Here is a 15,278-nt window from a genome sequence, read left to right as displayed (position 1 = left end):
ATTATTTACTACTTCAACAATTTGAGAATACTTATTTTCAGATATTTTTTGAAAAAAGATAATTTAAAAACTACAGGAATGGGTGTATTCACCCCTTTACCATTATGCCACGCCGCTCGCAAACTGTCATCGACGTCAATGCGTCAAACAATCTTTTTCGTCCTAGGTAGCATTCAATAAGTGAATAGGTTGCCGGCGAAATTATTTTCATTTATTTGCAGTGTAAACTGTTTTAAATCAAATTTATGTTATGATTTAAATTTGTGTTAAATAAACTGCATCCAATATGACCGTAGAGACCCAACCTAAGGCAAAACTGCCATACCTCTCCTCCGATAAACAGCTAACGTTTATAAAATTGGCTGTTTTATCAATGGCAGCAATCTTATGTAAGTAATTTAATTGATTATTATAGCTCTTTACATGCACTAAATAGCGCTTCATACATTAGTACTAAGAACATGCACAACTATAAATAATACTTTATGTTTCAAGTTAGTCACGGTACCTCACCATTATTTATATTATTCGTATTTCAGTCATCTAATTCGTTAAATCGCATGTATGTTTACATGGATATTATACTGAATTTGTCTTGCCATATTCAAATCAACATATAAGAATTAACCTTAGCACTTTACTTTGATATTTGAACTGCATTTTATAAACGAACATAGTAAAATTACAAGACAATTAGAGAGTTCAACCAGTAACAAATAAAGTTAGTTAGTTGATTTTGTCATATTCAATGAAAAAAAAATTTCAGCATTTGCAACCAGGCTGTTTTCGGTACTTCGCTTTGAGAGTGTCATCCACGAGTTTGATCCATACTTCAACTATAGAACTACTCGCTACCTCACGGAGGAGGGTTTTTACAACTTCCACAACTGGTTTGATGATCGAGCATGGTACCCGTTGGGTCGTATTATTGGAGGTAAGTTTTTATTAATAATGCACCTTCTTGTCTTAGTAAATCCACATTTACATTCCAAACAAATGTTTTCTAAAAAACCACATGTATTAATTTATTTAAATGTTGCACTTTGAACATTCTATGATTCTATTGACTTTAAGAATATTAACATATTTTCTTATCAAATTTTAAGAAGTCAATTTTTAGCTACATATTTTTTTTTTAAATACCAGCAACTGAATGATACTAATTTTATAAATGCCAAAGTTTGGATGATTGGGTGGATGTTTGTTAGAAGGTATCTCCAGAATGTTTCAACAGATTTCAGATGTAGACCATAGTGTAGAAGAACACATAGGCTATTAATTAAGTTTTTTATAAATTCTGCATGGATGGATTTGCAGACAATAGTTTTGTTTATAAGTTTAAATTACAATATTGTTTTTTAGGTACAATATACCCTGGTTTGATGGTGACATCGGCAACACTTTACAATATTATGCAGTTTCTAAATATCACAATAGACATTAGAAATGTCTGTGTCTTCCTCGCACCTTTTTTCTCATCTCTAACTACAATTGTCACTTATCTGCTGACTAAGGAACTTAAGGTAATTTCATTTAAATTATATTTGTTTTTTATTATAAAAATAATATATTTTGTTTGATTTTCTGTCATTTTTCAATACCAAAACCTTCATACAAAAAACATATTGTTGTGTGAGAATGCTGTCAAGATTATATGTGAATAAAAAATAAAAAAAAATACCTCTAAATATTGTTCTTTAGGATGAAGGTGCAGGTTTAGTTGCAGCCGCAATGATAGCTATTGTACCAGGATACATCAGTCGGTCAGTCGCTGGCAGTTACGATAATGAAGGCATAGCCATATTCTGCATGTTGCTTACATACTACTTTTGGATAAAAGCAGTCAATACAGGAACCATTCTGTGGGCTACGATGACTGCTCTTGCTTATTTCTACATGGTAAGGATTCTTATATATTATTGTTTTTTTTTTTTTTTTTTGATTGTGCTACCTTTTATTTAGATTGCTGTATAAAGTAAATATACGGTTATCATGTGCCAATCATAGATCAATAAGGTGGATGTTTCACACTGATAAGTTAATACTTATCCGTTTTTGCACTTTCACACATTTTATTTAATATTTTGAAATCTACAACATCATAAAGAACTTTTGAATGAATGTTATGAGATTTTTTTTGTAATGGAATTGGAATTGAATTGAATTTAAATAAAATGGTTCATAGCATGCATATCTATATATATAAAAGAAAGTCGTGTTAGTTACACTATTTATAACTCAAGAACGGCTGAAACGATTTGACTGAAAATTGGTGGGCAGGTAGCTTAGAACCAGGAAACGGACATAGGATAATTTTTACCCCGTTTTCTATTTTTTATTCCGCGCGGACGGAGTCGCGGGTAAAAGCTAGTATTAAAATAAATCTAACATTATATACAATTACAGGTATCATCATGGGGTGGTTATGTGTTCCTAATCAACTTGATCCCACTTCATGTACTAGCACTGATGTTACTGGGTCGTTTCTCTGCCCGTGTGTATGTGGCGTACAGCACACTGTACTGTGTTGGCACTATACTGTCAATGCAGATCTCATTTGTCGGCTTCCAACCAGTACAGAGCTCGGAGCACATGTTGGTGAGTTAAAAATTTGTATTAAGGAATAATTTTAAGAACTTGCAACACCCACGAATAAAAAAATATATAAAAATTTACATTTTATTATACAAAACTGCTTGAGTTTTATGTGTGCTCAAAGTCATCTATACTATATTATAAAAAGATAAGATTTGAATGTTTGTTTGCATTGAATGAGCTCCGAAACTACTGAACCAAATTTGAAAAATGGTTTACTATAAGCTATAATATGCCATAGGCTTTATTTATTACTGGATATTTTTTAAATTCCGTACAGACAAAACTGCGGGCTACCATAGTTCTTAATACCTCAGCTGAATGCTTCATATGTATTGTATAGGCTCTGGGTACGTTTGGTCTGTGCCAGCTGTATGCGTTCGCACAGTACCTGCGCGCAAGACTCTCGCCTGCCAACTTTGAGCTGCTGTTCCGAGCATTACTCACTACTTTGTTGGCAACACTGGGCACTGCTGTCGTTGCTCTCACTGTCACAGGTTGGTACTACCTATTTAGTGCCTCACTATGATTCTTATATCCTTAATTTCGTTAATACTGGCAAGTATATTGTTAGGTATGAAATAATTACTTTTTGATACCTATATGAAAAAAATTATATTGCTTATATTATTTAATATACATACATTTTCCATATATATGTATATATATATATATATATATATGTGTGTGTGTGTGTGTGTGTTTTACATATGTATACATATACGTATATGTATATATATGTTAAATTTTTCATTCCTAAATTTTATTTACAAAAAAATTCAACGAAACAAACAGTTTGAGTATTTTCTAAATTTTCAGGAAAAATTTCACCATGGACGGGAAGATTCTACTCTCTGCTTGATCCTTCTTATGCTAAGAATCACATTCCTATCATTGGTAAGTTTGTCTATGAATTTTTTAAATCTATGGATTTTTTAAATTATATTAAAGAATAATCATACTTATATTATAAATACGAAAGCTTAGATGGATGGATGAGTCTTAGAAGGTATCTACGGAGTCGGGGGCGACAACTAGTCCAAAAAAAATATGTATACGCTAAATTCTTTAAATGTGACCAAAGTTTTTTCTCCTCAGCATCTGTATCGGAGCACCAGCCCACGTCGTGGTCCTCGTTCTACTTCGATCTGCAGGTGCTGGTGTTCCTCTTCCCCGCTGGACTCTACTTCTGCTTCAGCAAACTAACCGATGCCAACATATTCATCATACTTTATGGAGTGCTCAGTATTTACTTTGCGGTGAGTGACTTAGTACACTTATAGTTATTTAATTGTCATTAAATCAGTCCCTTAGTGTGGTAAAATAAATCTATTTTTATAGTCTGCTTAGTTTTCATTGTGTAAAATCTTATATATATAAAAGAAAGTCGTGTTAGTTACACTATTTATAACTCAAGAACGACTGAATCGATTTGACTGAAAATTGGTGGGCAGGTAGCTTAGAACCAGGAAACGGACATAGGATAATTTTTACCCTGTTTTTTATTTTTTATTCCGCGCGGACGGAGTCGCTGGTAAAAGCTAGTTTTAAATAAATAAACAATTAGATATGAAATAGTAATTATTGCATTTTAACTTAAATGATGACAACAGAAAGTTTGATAGCGTAGTAGGCGAAGTCGAGAATTTCTCCATTGCCTCCGCACTATGATCCATACACTTTGATCGCTGATTACTTCAATCACTTTATAATACATTATTACAAAAACCGATATAACTAAAGCTACACACTGGTAATATATCCAGGGTGTGATGGTCCGTCTCATGCTGGTACTTGCTCCGGTGATGTGCATCGTGTCTGGAGTGGCTGCGTCCAGTTTGCTGAGTCTGCATGTCAAAGATATAGAACCTAAAGTAGATAAACATGATAAGAAAAAGAAACACGAGAACAATTTTGTATTCCGGTCTGAGGTAAGATTTTAATTTCACCTTGTTAGAAATTTTTAAATATAGATAAGCGAAATTATATTTATTTGTATCACTACAAATTTACATATAATATTTTTTGTAATAATCAAATAAATTGGTAGCTTCGAACCAATAACTATTTTTATAATCTGTACCCATAACAACTAAGCTATTAGTGCTTTGAAGCCTCTTATCAAGTTGGCATGTTTAGTTCTTATATAATATAATGGATAAAAACTTCTCCATAGAACAAAAAAACAATATACTTTACTATTTTTGTTAAAACCCATTTCCTCAAATAACTATATAAAATTAACTACCCTTATTTTAAAATATCACTTCACCGTATCTCACAATTTTCCCGAAATAATCTAAAAAAAAAAGTCAAATCGTTACGACTGCCATATTTATATGGAATTTGACATATCTCTGTTTATTTAATTTCAACTTTCAATTGAAATGGAGATTAATTGAGTGATGTCTAGGTGGGGACATTGTTTGTGTGCGTGTTGGGCTGCTTGCTGGTGTCGTATGTGTTCCACTGTACGTGGGTGACGTCAGAGGCGTACTCCTCCCCCTCTATCGTGTTGTCTGCGCGCGCTCACGACGGCGCCAGGATCATATTCGACGATTTCCGTGAAGCGTACACCTGGCTCAAGATGAATACACCTGAGGTATATCTTCAAATCTGTCTATTTTTTATCTATTTCTCATTAATTTAACTTTTTAGCCGACTTCAAAAAGAAGGAGGTTATCAATTCAACTGATTTTTTTTTTTTATGTGAGTTACTGCGAATCTCTGCCCCTGGTGGTCCGATTTTGATATAAATTATTTTAATCGAAAGGAAGTGCTTGCAGATGGGTCCCATTTTTTTTTTTTTTAAATAACTAGTAGATTTTTAAATCATCTAGACTAGTATTTTTTCCTAACGAATTTATAATTTTTCCTACTTCATTACTTATTGTTTTTTTGTCTCCTTGCGCAGGAGTCGAAGGTGATGTCGTGGTGGGACTATGGTTACCAGATAACAGCGATGGCGAACCGCACAGTAATAGTGGATAACAATACGTGGAACAATACGCACATTTCGCGCGTTGGACAAGCCATGGCCTCCAGCGAGGAGCGCGCCTACGAGATCATGCGAGAGCTGGACGTAGACTATGTTCTAGTAATATTTGGTGGACTCGTGGGGTACTCTTCTGATGGTAAGAAATTGTTAAATCTTGTAAATCAACATTTAGAAACTTCATCATCATCATCAGCTCACTACAGTTGCCCACTGAGGGGCTCGGAGCGTACCCTAAGTTAGGGGTGACTAGGCCATAGTCAACCACAGCCAAGTGCGGGTTGACTTCATACATATCATTGAATTTCTTCTCAGATATGTGCAGCATCACGGTCTATATAAGTGATTCCCAAACTATTTTGGACAAGTGACTCCCTTTTCTAAAATAAACCGTTACCACAGACCCCCATGGCCAAATTACCTACTTTTAAGATCAATTATTATTATTCATTCTGACTTAGGTCAATAGAAGAAGACAAAGTGAGAATTAGCAATCCCTGGTCTATATTATATAATGATAAAATTGTTGTTTTTAGACATAAACAAGTTCCTATGGATGGTTCGCATTGGTGGTAGTACTGAGCGTGGTGCTCACATTAGAGAGGCGGACTACTACACTCCAGCGGGAGAGTTCCGCGTTGACGCTGATGGTGCACCCACACTGCTCAACTGTCTCATGTACAAGATGAGCTACTACAAGTTCGGTCTCGTCTACACTGAAGGAGGTCAGTACATCACTACTAGCATACAAATAAATCCAATATGGCTACCACCTCAAAATGGCGGATCACATATTTGTACCTTTTACTAAATGATAGGTTTTAACTAATACAATATCTTTTCTTAATGTTAAAATAAGGAATTGACTTGAATAAATTAATTATTTTTAAGAAATATAGCAGCTTATGATATTAAATGACATAAATTAGTATAGGCACTTTATCTTACTTCTTACTAATATTATAAACTAGCTTTTACCCGCGACTCTGTCCGCGCGGAATAAAAAAATGCCCCCAAGATAAAAAAAGTTCCTATGTCCGTCTCCTAGTTCTAAGCTACCTCCACATAAATTTTCATCTAAATCAGTTCGACCGATCTTGAGTTATAAATAGTGTAACTAACACGACTTTCTTTTATATATATAGATGCGAATGTTTAGATGGATGGATGTTTGAATGTATCTCCAAAACTAGAAAATAGTCTAGGACAAATAGGCTACTAATTAAGTCTTTTTTTATTCCGCGCGGAGTCGCGGGCGACAACTATGTCGATATATTATTGAATAAGTTTTGGTATGTCGCAGGTCGTCCTCCGGGCTTCGACCGTGTGCGTGGTGCGGAGATCGGCAACAAGGACTTCAATCTGGACGTACTGGAGGAGGCCTACACCACGGAGCACTGGCTCGTCCGCATCTACAAGGTGAAGCCGCTGCCCAACCGCGGTCTCTGATCACCACTCACCATCATTGACCATCTAACACCATTGATCACCACTCATAAGTAATCATCGAGATGAATGGATAATGTCAATATACTATATGCTTGAATTTCATACATTTATATTTGTAAGTCTCGCAATCTTTCTTATCTTGTACTAATTACCCACTCATGCTTTCCTCAAGCTCTCTATTGATGAAATTAATTTTTTGATCAGTTTAATAGTTTTAAAGTAAAAAAAAAAAACATTAAATTATATTGAATTTGTCACAAAAACTAGGCTAAGATCTAGGTAAGATAGCACAAAAAGCTAAGATCGACTAAGATTGCGAGCAGTCGTATATTTATCAAGCAATTTTAGTGTCAAAGTATGCTAGTGATGATAGACATGTCTTTTTCATTCATTTTCATAATTTAATATTAATTTACAACAGTACTGTAAGTGTAAAAATACAGAACCATTGAAAACTGCACACTACCAATGTGTTCATACTAAATCAAATTAAATAATATATATTTTTTAATGGAAACTGTTTATTATTTAACAATTTTTTTTACTAAAATCAGCAGATTAATAACAAGATGTGTCCTTACAGAATCATTGACGTACAAATTTAAGTATAACTTGTCTCAAAATTTTAAGCACAGATGTCAGTAATTTGTCTCAAATAAGAATCACACAGTAGAACAATTTAACAATGAGCGAAGCTGTTAAGATTTTATATTATGCCTCAAAATTAACAATAAACACAGAACTATTTATTTTCTATCTATCTAATATATCCATTGGTCAATGTTTATTGGATAATGAGTTATTGGTGATCGATCAGTGTGCTAAAGTGGACTTGATCCCGATGAGATGCGAAAAATACCTTGAAAACTTATTTAAAAGTTTCCTGTAGTGCAGAAATGCTGAATCTTAGGTAATTAGATAGAATATTATAATTGTTATTATAAATAATTTTTCTGTTAAAATAAAATTTAAGATAATTTTATAACAGTTTATTCTTTGCTCCAATGATAATTTTAATTTCTTGGAATATTAATAGATTTTTTTTATTGATATATTAGATCACTTAAACAGAAAATTAACAGATAATTTAGCATTCAGTAGTGCGAGCTAGCAATTATTTTTTACTATAAATATAAGAACAGAAAATAGTTTTAAAATATCTGAAGTTAGACATGCGAGAAGAGAACCAATAATGGATTAAAAATAATATAGCTTTCAAAATTACTTTCCTCATTTGAAATTTCCTGATATTGTTATAAATTGAATATAAAATCGGGAAATACGTATAAATTTCAATACCGGATATTTAATGCGCAATTGTATGCCGATTTTATATTAAGTTCCTTGTACAAATGTCATTAAAAAATCTACAATTCAGACATAACCATATTAGTCACAAGTTAGCTTAACTCATATAGTACATTAAAAATAAATTTGGAAATTAGTAGCACAAATATTATTATAATTCAAGGCAATTTTCGTAGACCTAGACCCAATGTTATGTATGAAGTTCTGTATAAATTCATTTTTATATTTTTATTTCTAATAAATTTTTTAATGATATACAAATGTTTTATTTTCCAATGTGATATTATCATCTATCTATATATATAAAAGAAAGTCGTGTTAGTTACACTATTTATAACTCAAGAACGACTGAATCAATTTGACTGAAAATTTGTGGGCAGGTAGCTTAGAACCAGGAAAAGGACATAGGATAATTTTTACCCCGTTTTCTATTTTTTATTCCGCGCGGACGGAGTCGCAGGTAAAAGCTAGTAGTGAATATTTCTTGTGTTTTCTGGAATAATATTGTTTAATTCACATTTATATAACACAAGATATTAAATAAAAATCAGTTTATGTATTAAATTATATTTACAATTTTTTATATAGCTTAACAAAAATATTAACGAGACAAACTAGCAGTATAAGTTTATATATCATCATCATTGTCACCCTGATCGGAACATTCTTCGGGGAGAAAGGTGTCATCATTGTGGGGGTTGTGTCTGTTGGGCCGGAAGCGCTTGCGTCTCAGCTGCTGATTTGGTTCATCTACTGTCAGCTGTAAACAGGACAATATAGTAAATAATATCTTAATGAAGAGAGTACTGTAGTAGACTTGTATTGTATTGTATTATAAGGAATTTGAGTAGGATTTTTTTTTTATCAATTTATTATTGTATGTAGTGTAATCAATACCTGTTTCAACAGTTTGTAAGGTCCAATTCCATCCATGAATGCATCTTTGAATGCTTTATGAAGCTCTTTCTTTCTGAACACTGTACATTGTGTGTGCAGAACACTTGATATGTCCTCTGATAAATCTGTTGAAATAAAGTAGATTATTTGATAAACACTGAATTTCATTCTATTTAAGATCTGTTTAATACAAATTCTCTGATCATTATAAATGGATAGTTTCTTAGAAATGTTAGCTTTTGCTTTGTCAATTTAAATGTGCTTTTTATCTTTATCTTCAAACACTGCTTCCTAATGCTATTGTCAGCACCAACATTGAAAAAAATCAAATAGGCACAAAATATCATGACAATAGCCTGTCCATGTAAGTGGTTAGAGACTTAATTTAATATTTACCTGCATCATTGAATCTGTAAGTCTTAGGTCTTATATCATTGATGTCATAATCTAGGATAAGAGCTATAGGAATCATAACAAATTCATTGTCCACATTCGCTTCAGCAAAAAATGATATCTCTATATATGACGAATCTAATTTTTTAAATAACTTTGCTTCAATGTTTAATAATTTCTGTAAATCACAAAATCAATTTCATTTCATAATAGTCATATTAAATCAATAATATGAATTTAGAATATCACCTTTAGAGCATCAAATTGTGCGAGTCTATCGTAATATGCGACAAGAGCTTTTCGTATAGATCCAAGACATGCTGGTTTCATCACATTATCAAACTCTTCAATAACAGCTTTGAAATTAAAGCCAAGTGGAAATGAACTTCTTTTTATTTCGTTTTTTCCTATAATATAGAGAAATATTACATTTGTAACTATAATTTAATAAAAAAATAAACCTCAATATTCTATTACAAGACGTAACAATAACACTTATGGCAACATAAAGATGTTTTTTGCATTAAAGTGAACTCACCAGGCCAATCGGTAACACTACTAAAATACTATTGTGTGGAAATAAAGGCTTACCCAAGGTCATGTCAATTTCCAAACAGTGTTTGACTTGGTGTTGTGAATCATGCTGCAAGTGATAGACAATGCAGCAGAGCTCCCCAGACATATAAGACTGCACCTCCATACCTGACACCATAGATGTTAACTCCAGATTTTTCTTCATTGTGTCAATTGAATTTTGTAGCATAATTATCTAGTTGATATAATTTTATTAATAACATTTACCTATTTTGTTAGTCTTATTACAAATTGCAGATATGCCCGAGGTTAATATAACAAACCGGAAAATAATTAAATACCTGGGGTCTAACAAAAACTTCGGGTTTTTTCGGTAAGCTATTGACTGGTGCAGATTTGCTTCTATACTTATTGCGCTGGATCTGAAATAACTCATAATGTTTTTGCCTAAGCTGTCTTTCTAGGTCCTGTATCTCTTCCTGCAACTCTTGAAAGTCATCTGGTGCTTTAGTAGCTAAAAATAACGAAGAATACAAACTCTAATTACACAGTTCTTTCATATAAGTAACTCAGAAATTTAAAGGAAAATACATACCGCCTTTTCGGAATAACTTTGTTATTTTTATTTGTTTAGTGTTCGTCATTATTCCGACAATATTTTCTCAGTAGTAGAAATTATAAATTACCTACTGAACGACGAAATTACAACGGTTTTACAGTTTAAATTCGTTTTGCGTTTTGTTTTGTTGCGTTGTCCAAAGAGTATGTATCTGCTTCGAAGTATTACCTAGGCCACAAAGAGTATGTAACTACTTCGTAGTAGGCCAGCTCAGTAGGCAAGGTGCGCTTGAAATCAGCGCTGACGCCTATAGAAGCCAATAAGTCAGTTTGACCGATAACTGGGATGGCGTTCTACTTTTCAGGCTAGTTCGGCCATTCCTCGGTAACTGGCATAATGTGGACGGTCTGGATCTGGCCAGTCCAGCTGCTGGTCATTTTCGGTTTCGAAAAAAGTTTTTCATATTTTCTGTAAGCAAGAAATTTTTGACTATAAAGTATAAAAAGGACCTTGACACTTTTTTAATATTGACAAACAGACGCTACTATGCTATCATTAGTTTGATTTATTCCCGGGGTTTTTCTTTGTCGGTCTATCCAAGATTTAAAAGGATCTTGAGACACTTTTTTTGGCATTGACAGGGGAGGTGCTAGTGAGCTCTCATAATTTAACTTTTGTCCACCGATTCAGATAACTTTTTTGGTCCATACATTGGTAGAGTGGTACGGTTTTAATAGAGCCCGCAATTTATTTTAATTTTAATTATCATACTTATCTAATTTTATTTTATATTAATTTAAATTTAAATTAAATTTATTTTAATTTTAATTATCATATTTATCTAGTTTTATTTTATATCAATTTAAATTTAAATTAAATTTTTTGATCCCACAGTAAAATTATTTTATATAATTTTGTGGGACATAGTTCTATTTTAGGTTATTATTGTATTGTAAATAAATAAATAAATAATAATAACATCTGCATGAATGGACCGACTCGACCGGTAAAATACCAAGACCACACAAAAGGCCGGCGTGAAATGGAAGTAACTCCGTGTTTCGCCTGATAAGAGTGCCTGTCGGAGGCCTAATTTTAGTCCTTTTTTTCATTCCCAACCTTTTCTTTTTAAGTATAAAAGTAAAAGTATTTGAAAGGAAAATGGATTTGACAGAAGAACTGGAAGGTGAAATACCCTCTTACTGTGCGTCCTCAGATCCCAACGGCAACGACAAAAGGCAATGGATCTGCAAATGTTAATGGGCAACGGTCATTTTGCTATTTTGGCGAATTCAAGAGGCCGCTTTGTCCTTTGCCACTTTTAGCTATATTAAAAAATACCTAATCTTAACAGCTCAATATAAAATAGACAAGCAGTAGATAGTTCGTTTTTACATTTGTAATATTTTTCGAATTGCCAACATAAACTTTCTTATCTATAAAAATTAATATATATTATAAATTTGTTTTTTAATCTACTACAAAAAATCAAAAACAGTTATGTTTTTGTCTATGGTCAGGTAATTTCCTAAAATAATATTCGTCGAGGAAAATCTACGTCTACGGTCAAATCAAACAAACAACAATTTGGCGTTGGAAGGCACTTGTCGTACCTTACTGTTTCATATTTCGTTGAGTTTAGATTTGCTATTTTACCGTTTTATAACCTATCCTAAAGTTCTTTTGTCCAACTTATTTTACTGTGAAGTTTCTCTATCAAATTCTAAGGAAAGTAAAGTTGGTTTATCTACATTGCCGTTTTATTGAAGAATCATCTTACGTGTAGGTAAGTTTAAAATTATTTAAAATTGCTGCAAAGATGTTTTAGGAATTATTCCAATGTTTAATAATTATAAATAGAATAGAAATATAATAAGATGCACTTATGCACTCAATAGACTTGCATAGTTTGATATTAATATTCAAAGTTAATGTCGAAACCTGCATTATTCAAAAATGTATCCCTTCAAGTCGGGCAGAAATTTACATATACTTTTAGGGTAGCGATATACTCACAACAATAAATAATGTATATATCAATTATTTGTTTCAATACTAGTTTTAGTCATAGTAGTTGTCATAATATTTCTTCATCTCTGCTTTTGAATATCAAGTAAAGTCTGTGATGATTATACTTTTATAGTTTATTAATTTCATAAAATAATTGTCAAATCAAAGTTTTTAAGCTATTGTTATTGAAGATTAATAATTTTTGTGTAATTTGTGTAAATTGTATTGTTATCTATATATATAAAAGAAAGTTGTGTTAGTTACACCATTTATAACTCAAGAACGGCTGAATCGATTTGACTGAAAATTGGTGAGCAGGTAGCTTAGAACCAGGAATAGGACATAGGATAATTTTTACCCCGTTTTCTTTTCTTTTTTTTTATTCCGCGCGGACGGAGTCGCGGGAAAAAGCTAGTTTTGTATAGTTTATACTTATTTTACTAACAATTTGTCTTATATGTAAATATTTCATTTACAGACAAGATGTTTATTATGCCATCTACTCACCAACAATACTTAAGGGATAGAGGTTTGACAACTGAAATTTATGCAGCAATGGACAGTGATGACTATGCTGATGTGGTTATGGCAGCTTTTCAAGCACTTGAAAAGAGTGGTGGCTTCCCACGCATACCCAGAGTTTATAAATGTGAAACAAAATCTAATGAGTATCGTGATGTTGGCAACCTCGCATTTAAAACGGGAAATTACAATGAAGCACTAGAATGCTATAATCGAGCACTTATGTATGCCCCGAATAACTCCAGGGCAATGAAGCTTGCATACAGCAATAGATCTGCTGTTTTTCTAAACAGGAAACAATTTCATGCTTGTAAAGTCGACATAGATCATTGCTTTCAACTTGGTTGTCCATCAGATATTATTGAAAAATTAAAGAAAAGAATGGCATCGGTTAAACTGTTAAGTGACATAGAAGCACAAGCTATGTTAGAATTAAAAGGTAAATTTGCTGATATTTTTAAGTTGGGAACTGAGCGAAATCCTCAAATACCTTGTGTTAGTGCCAATGTCGAAGTTGTTAAGAAAGATTCTTCTGTAAAGATAGTTGCAGCAAAAGACATTAAGGTTGGAACCCTTCTAGCATTGGAACCGTCATTTGTAAGTTGTAATAATGAAGAGAATGTTGCTTTTTCTTGCCATTACTGTCACAAGATGTCATTGAACCTTATCCCATGTGATAGATGCTGTTTTGTTATGTTCTGTGATGAGAAATGTAAAAAGCTTTGCTTTAAAGATTTTCATAGCATCGAATGTCAAATTATGGAACTAATTGAGAAACATATTTGTAGTCCAATGGCAAAATTGATGGTCAAAGGTGCTATTAAAATTGTACAACTGTGTGAGTCCTGGGAAGAGATAAAAACAATTTCACATTGCACAGGATCAAAAAGAATAAGCACTGCTTCAGTGCAGGAAATGTTTGATGGTGGAAATAAGCTTTCTGTGCTTTGTTATAATGATGATAAGCTGTTTGTACATGGAAGCATGTATGTGGCCAGTTTCTTCTGTGCAACAATAATTTATTATTTAGAAAAAGTGCCAGACTTTTTCCCTCGTTTATTAGGAGAAAGGAAAACGGCGAGGGAAACTCTGGGACGGCTCCTAATGTACTTTGCATTGTATGCTGAACCTACACAAGTTGTATTAACCGTAAGCAACAGAATTTCATCAATTACGTACAGCCATCCGCATATAAATCACGGATGGTATCCATTCGTCGGAAAATTGCGGCAATCTTGCAATCCTAATGTCATTGTTTCAAATTTGAACAAAACTGCTGCATTGATAGCATCACAACCTATCGAAAAAGGAACGGAGTTGACTGTTTCTTACATGTGAGTATTTACTAATAATGTGATAATAGAATTTGCACTGTGACTAATTTAAAAAAATTGTAAATGTCTGCTCACATCTTTCTATTAATTTTATTGGCTTATTCCTGGAACGTTTTTTAGTTTCTAAGATTTTTTTTTTTGTTTCCAGGGGTCATTACCATACACTAAATATTGATGTACATGCAAAAAATTGCATATCATTTGTAAAAACTGGAAAAGTTTGCAATTGTGAAATATGCAATGGCAATTGGAAATTGCAAACCAACAAGAGTGTGTTAACAGAAAAACAACGCAAAATGTACAATAATAAGTTTCGGCCAATAATGAACAACGCGGACTTTACCAAAATACATGAATATCTTTCACAATTGTCTGAAGTGATGACTTGTTTAAATAATGTGCCTTTCTCTGAAGAATATAAAAATGTTTTTACTATGTTTCATAAATGCATATTAGCATATGAGGAAAGTAAAGGCAACCTAGTTATAGATTAGATTAAAAAATTTGTCTATCCCAGATTTTTTTTTTTCACATCTCCAAAACTAAACCCCCCTTGAACCGCCGGAAATTAAAAAAAACACCTCCTCGCTGCTCATTGATTCCAATAAAATAGATAATCATACTATTAAGTGAATGTTTAGATGGATGTTTGTATGAAGGTATCTCCAGTACGGTCCAACAG

The 15,278-nt window shown here is 32.7% G+C and overlaps 3 protein-coding genes across 4 annotated transcripts; 2 read left to right on the top strand and 1 right to left on the bottom strand.

Annotated features, from left to right (window-relative positions):
• Positions 1–114: 114 nt before the first annotated feature.
• LOC106707883 (dolichyl-diphosphooligosaccharide--protein glycosyltransferase subunit STT3A) lies at positions 115–7,703 on the top strand. Its single transcript, XM_014499330.2, has 13 exons — positions 115–389; positions 767–934; positions 1,363–1,523; positions 1,702–1,899; positions 2,407–2,598; positions 2,939–3,092; positions 3,415–3,492; positions 3,694–3,854; positions 4,362–4,526; positions 5,009–5,197; positions 5,510–5,729; positions 6,127–6,315; positions 6,894–7,703. Exons 1-13 carry the CDS (start codon positions 287–289, stop codon positions 7,037–7,039), a joined length of 2,124 nt encoding a protein of 707 aa, XP_014354816.1. The 5' UTR covers positions 115–286; the 3' UTR covers positions 7,040–7,703.
• Positions 7,704–8,940: 1,237 nt separating this feature from the next.
• LOC106707848 lies at positions 8,941–10,929 on the bottom strand. Its single transcript, XM_014499292.2, has 7 exons — positions 10,767–10,929; positions 10,513–10,685; positions 10,229–10,406; positions 9,887–10,044; positions 9,641–9,815; positions 9,245–9,369; positions 8,941–9,107 (listed from the first exon to the last, which is right to left on the bottom strand). Exons 1-7 carry the CDS (start codon positions 10,813–10,815, stop codon positions 8,976–8,978), a joined length of 990 nt encoding a protein of 329 aa, XP_014354778.2. The 5' UTR covers positions 10,816–10,929; the 3' UTR covers positions 8,941–8,975.
• Positions 10,930–12,310: 1,381 nt separating this feature from the next.
• LOC106707806 (SET and MYND domain-containing protein 4) lies at positions 12,311–15,263 on the top strand. Of its 2 annotated transcripts, none has more exons than XM_045686364.1 (3): positions 12,311–12,512; positions 13,219–14,596; positions 14,745–15,263. In XM_045686364.1, exons 2-3 carry the CDS (start codon positions 13,224–13,226, stop codon positions 15,088–15,090), a joined length of 1,719 nt encoding a protein of 572 aa, XP_045542320.1. In that variant the 5' UTR covers positions 12,311–12,512; positions 13,219–13,223; the 3' UTR covers positions 15,091–15,263. The 2 variants fall into 2 exon arrangements, with proteins under 2 accessions (XP_045542320.1, XP_045542319.1); XM_045686363.1 differs by having other exon boundaries at positions 12,311–12,516.
• The last annotated feature ends 15 nt before the right edge of the window (positions 15,264–15,278 follow it).

Source organism: Papilio machaon, chromosome 3 (assembly GCF_912999745.1).
Source record: "Papilio machaon chromosome 3, ilPapMach1.1, whole genome shotgun sequence".
In the NCBI taxonomy this organism is placed as follows: Eukaryota; Metazoa; Arthropoda; class Insecta; order Lepidoptera; family Papilionidae; genus Papilio; species Papilio machaon.
This window is presented reverse-complemented; position numbering and strand designations above follow the sequence as displayed.

What these genes read in the sequence shown, in the direction of transcription:
- LOC106707883 (XM_014499330.2), top strand. Translation starts at nt 287, where the DNA reads ATGACCGTAGAGACCCAACCTAAGGCAAAACTGCCATACCTCTCCTCC. An exon ending in ATCAATGGCAGCAATCTTAT is followed by an intron (nt 390 to 766) that starts GTAAGTAATTTA and finishes AAAAAATTTCAG; the next exon opens with CATTTGCAACCAGGCTGTTT. An exon ending in TCAAGATGAATACACCTGAG is followed by an intron (nt 5,198 to 5,509) that starts GTATATCTTCAA and finishes CTCCTTGCGCAG; the next exon opens with GAGTCGAAGGTGATGTCGTG.
- LOC106707848 (XM_014499292.2), bottom strand. Translation starts at nt 10,815, where the DNA reads ATGACGAACACTAAACAAATAAAAATAACAAAGTTATTCCGAAAAGGC. An exon ending in CACAATTTGATGCTCTAAAG is followed by an intron (nt 9,816 to 9,886) that starts GTGATATTCTAA and finishes TGTGATTTACAG; the next exon opens with AAATTATTAAACATTGAAGC. An exon ending in CTTACAAACTGTTGAAACAG is followed by an intron (nt 9,108 to 9,244) that starts GTATTGATTACA and finishes TCCTGTTTACAG; the next exon opens with CTGACAGTAGATGAACCAAA.
- LOC106707806 (XM_045686364.1), top strand. Translation starts at nt 13,224, where the DNA reads ATGTTTATTATGCCATCTACTCACCAACAATACTTAAGGGATAGAGGT. An exon ending in GAGTTGACTGTTTCTTACAT is followed by an intron (nt 14,597 to 14,744) that starts GTGAGTATTTAC and finishes TTTTGTTTCCAG; the next exon opens with GGGTCATTACCATACACTAA.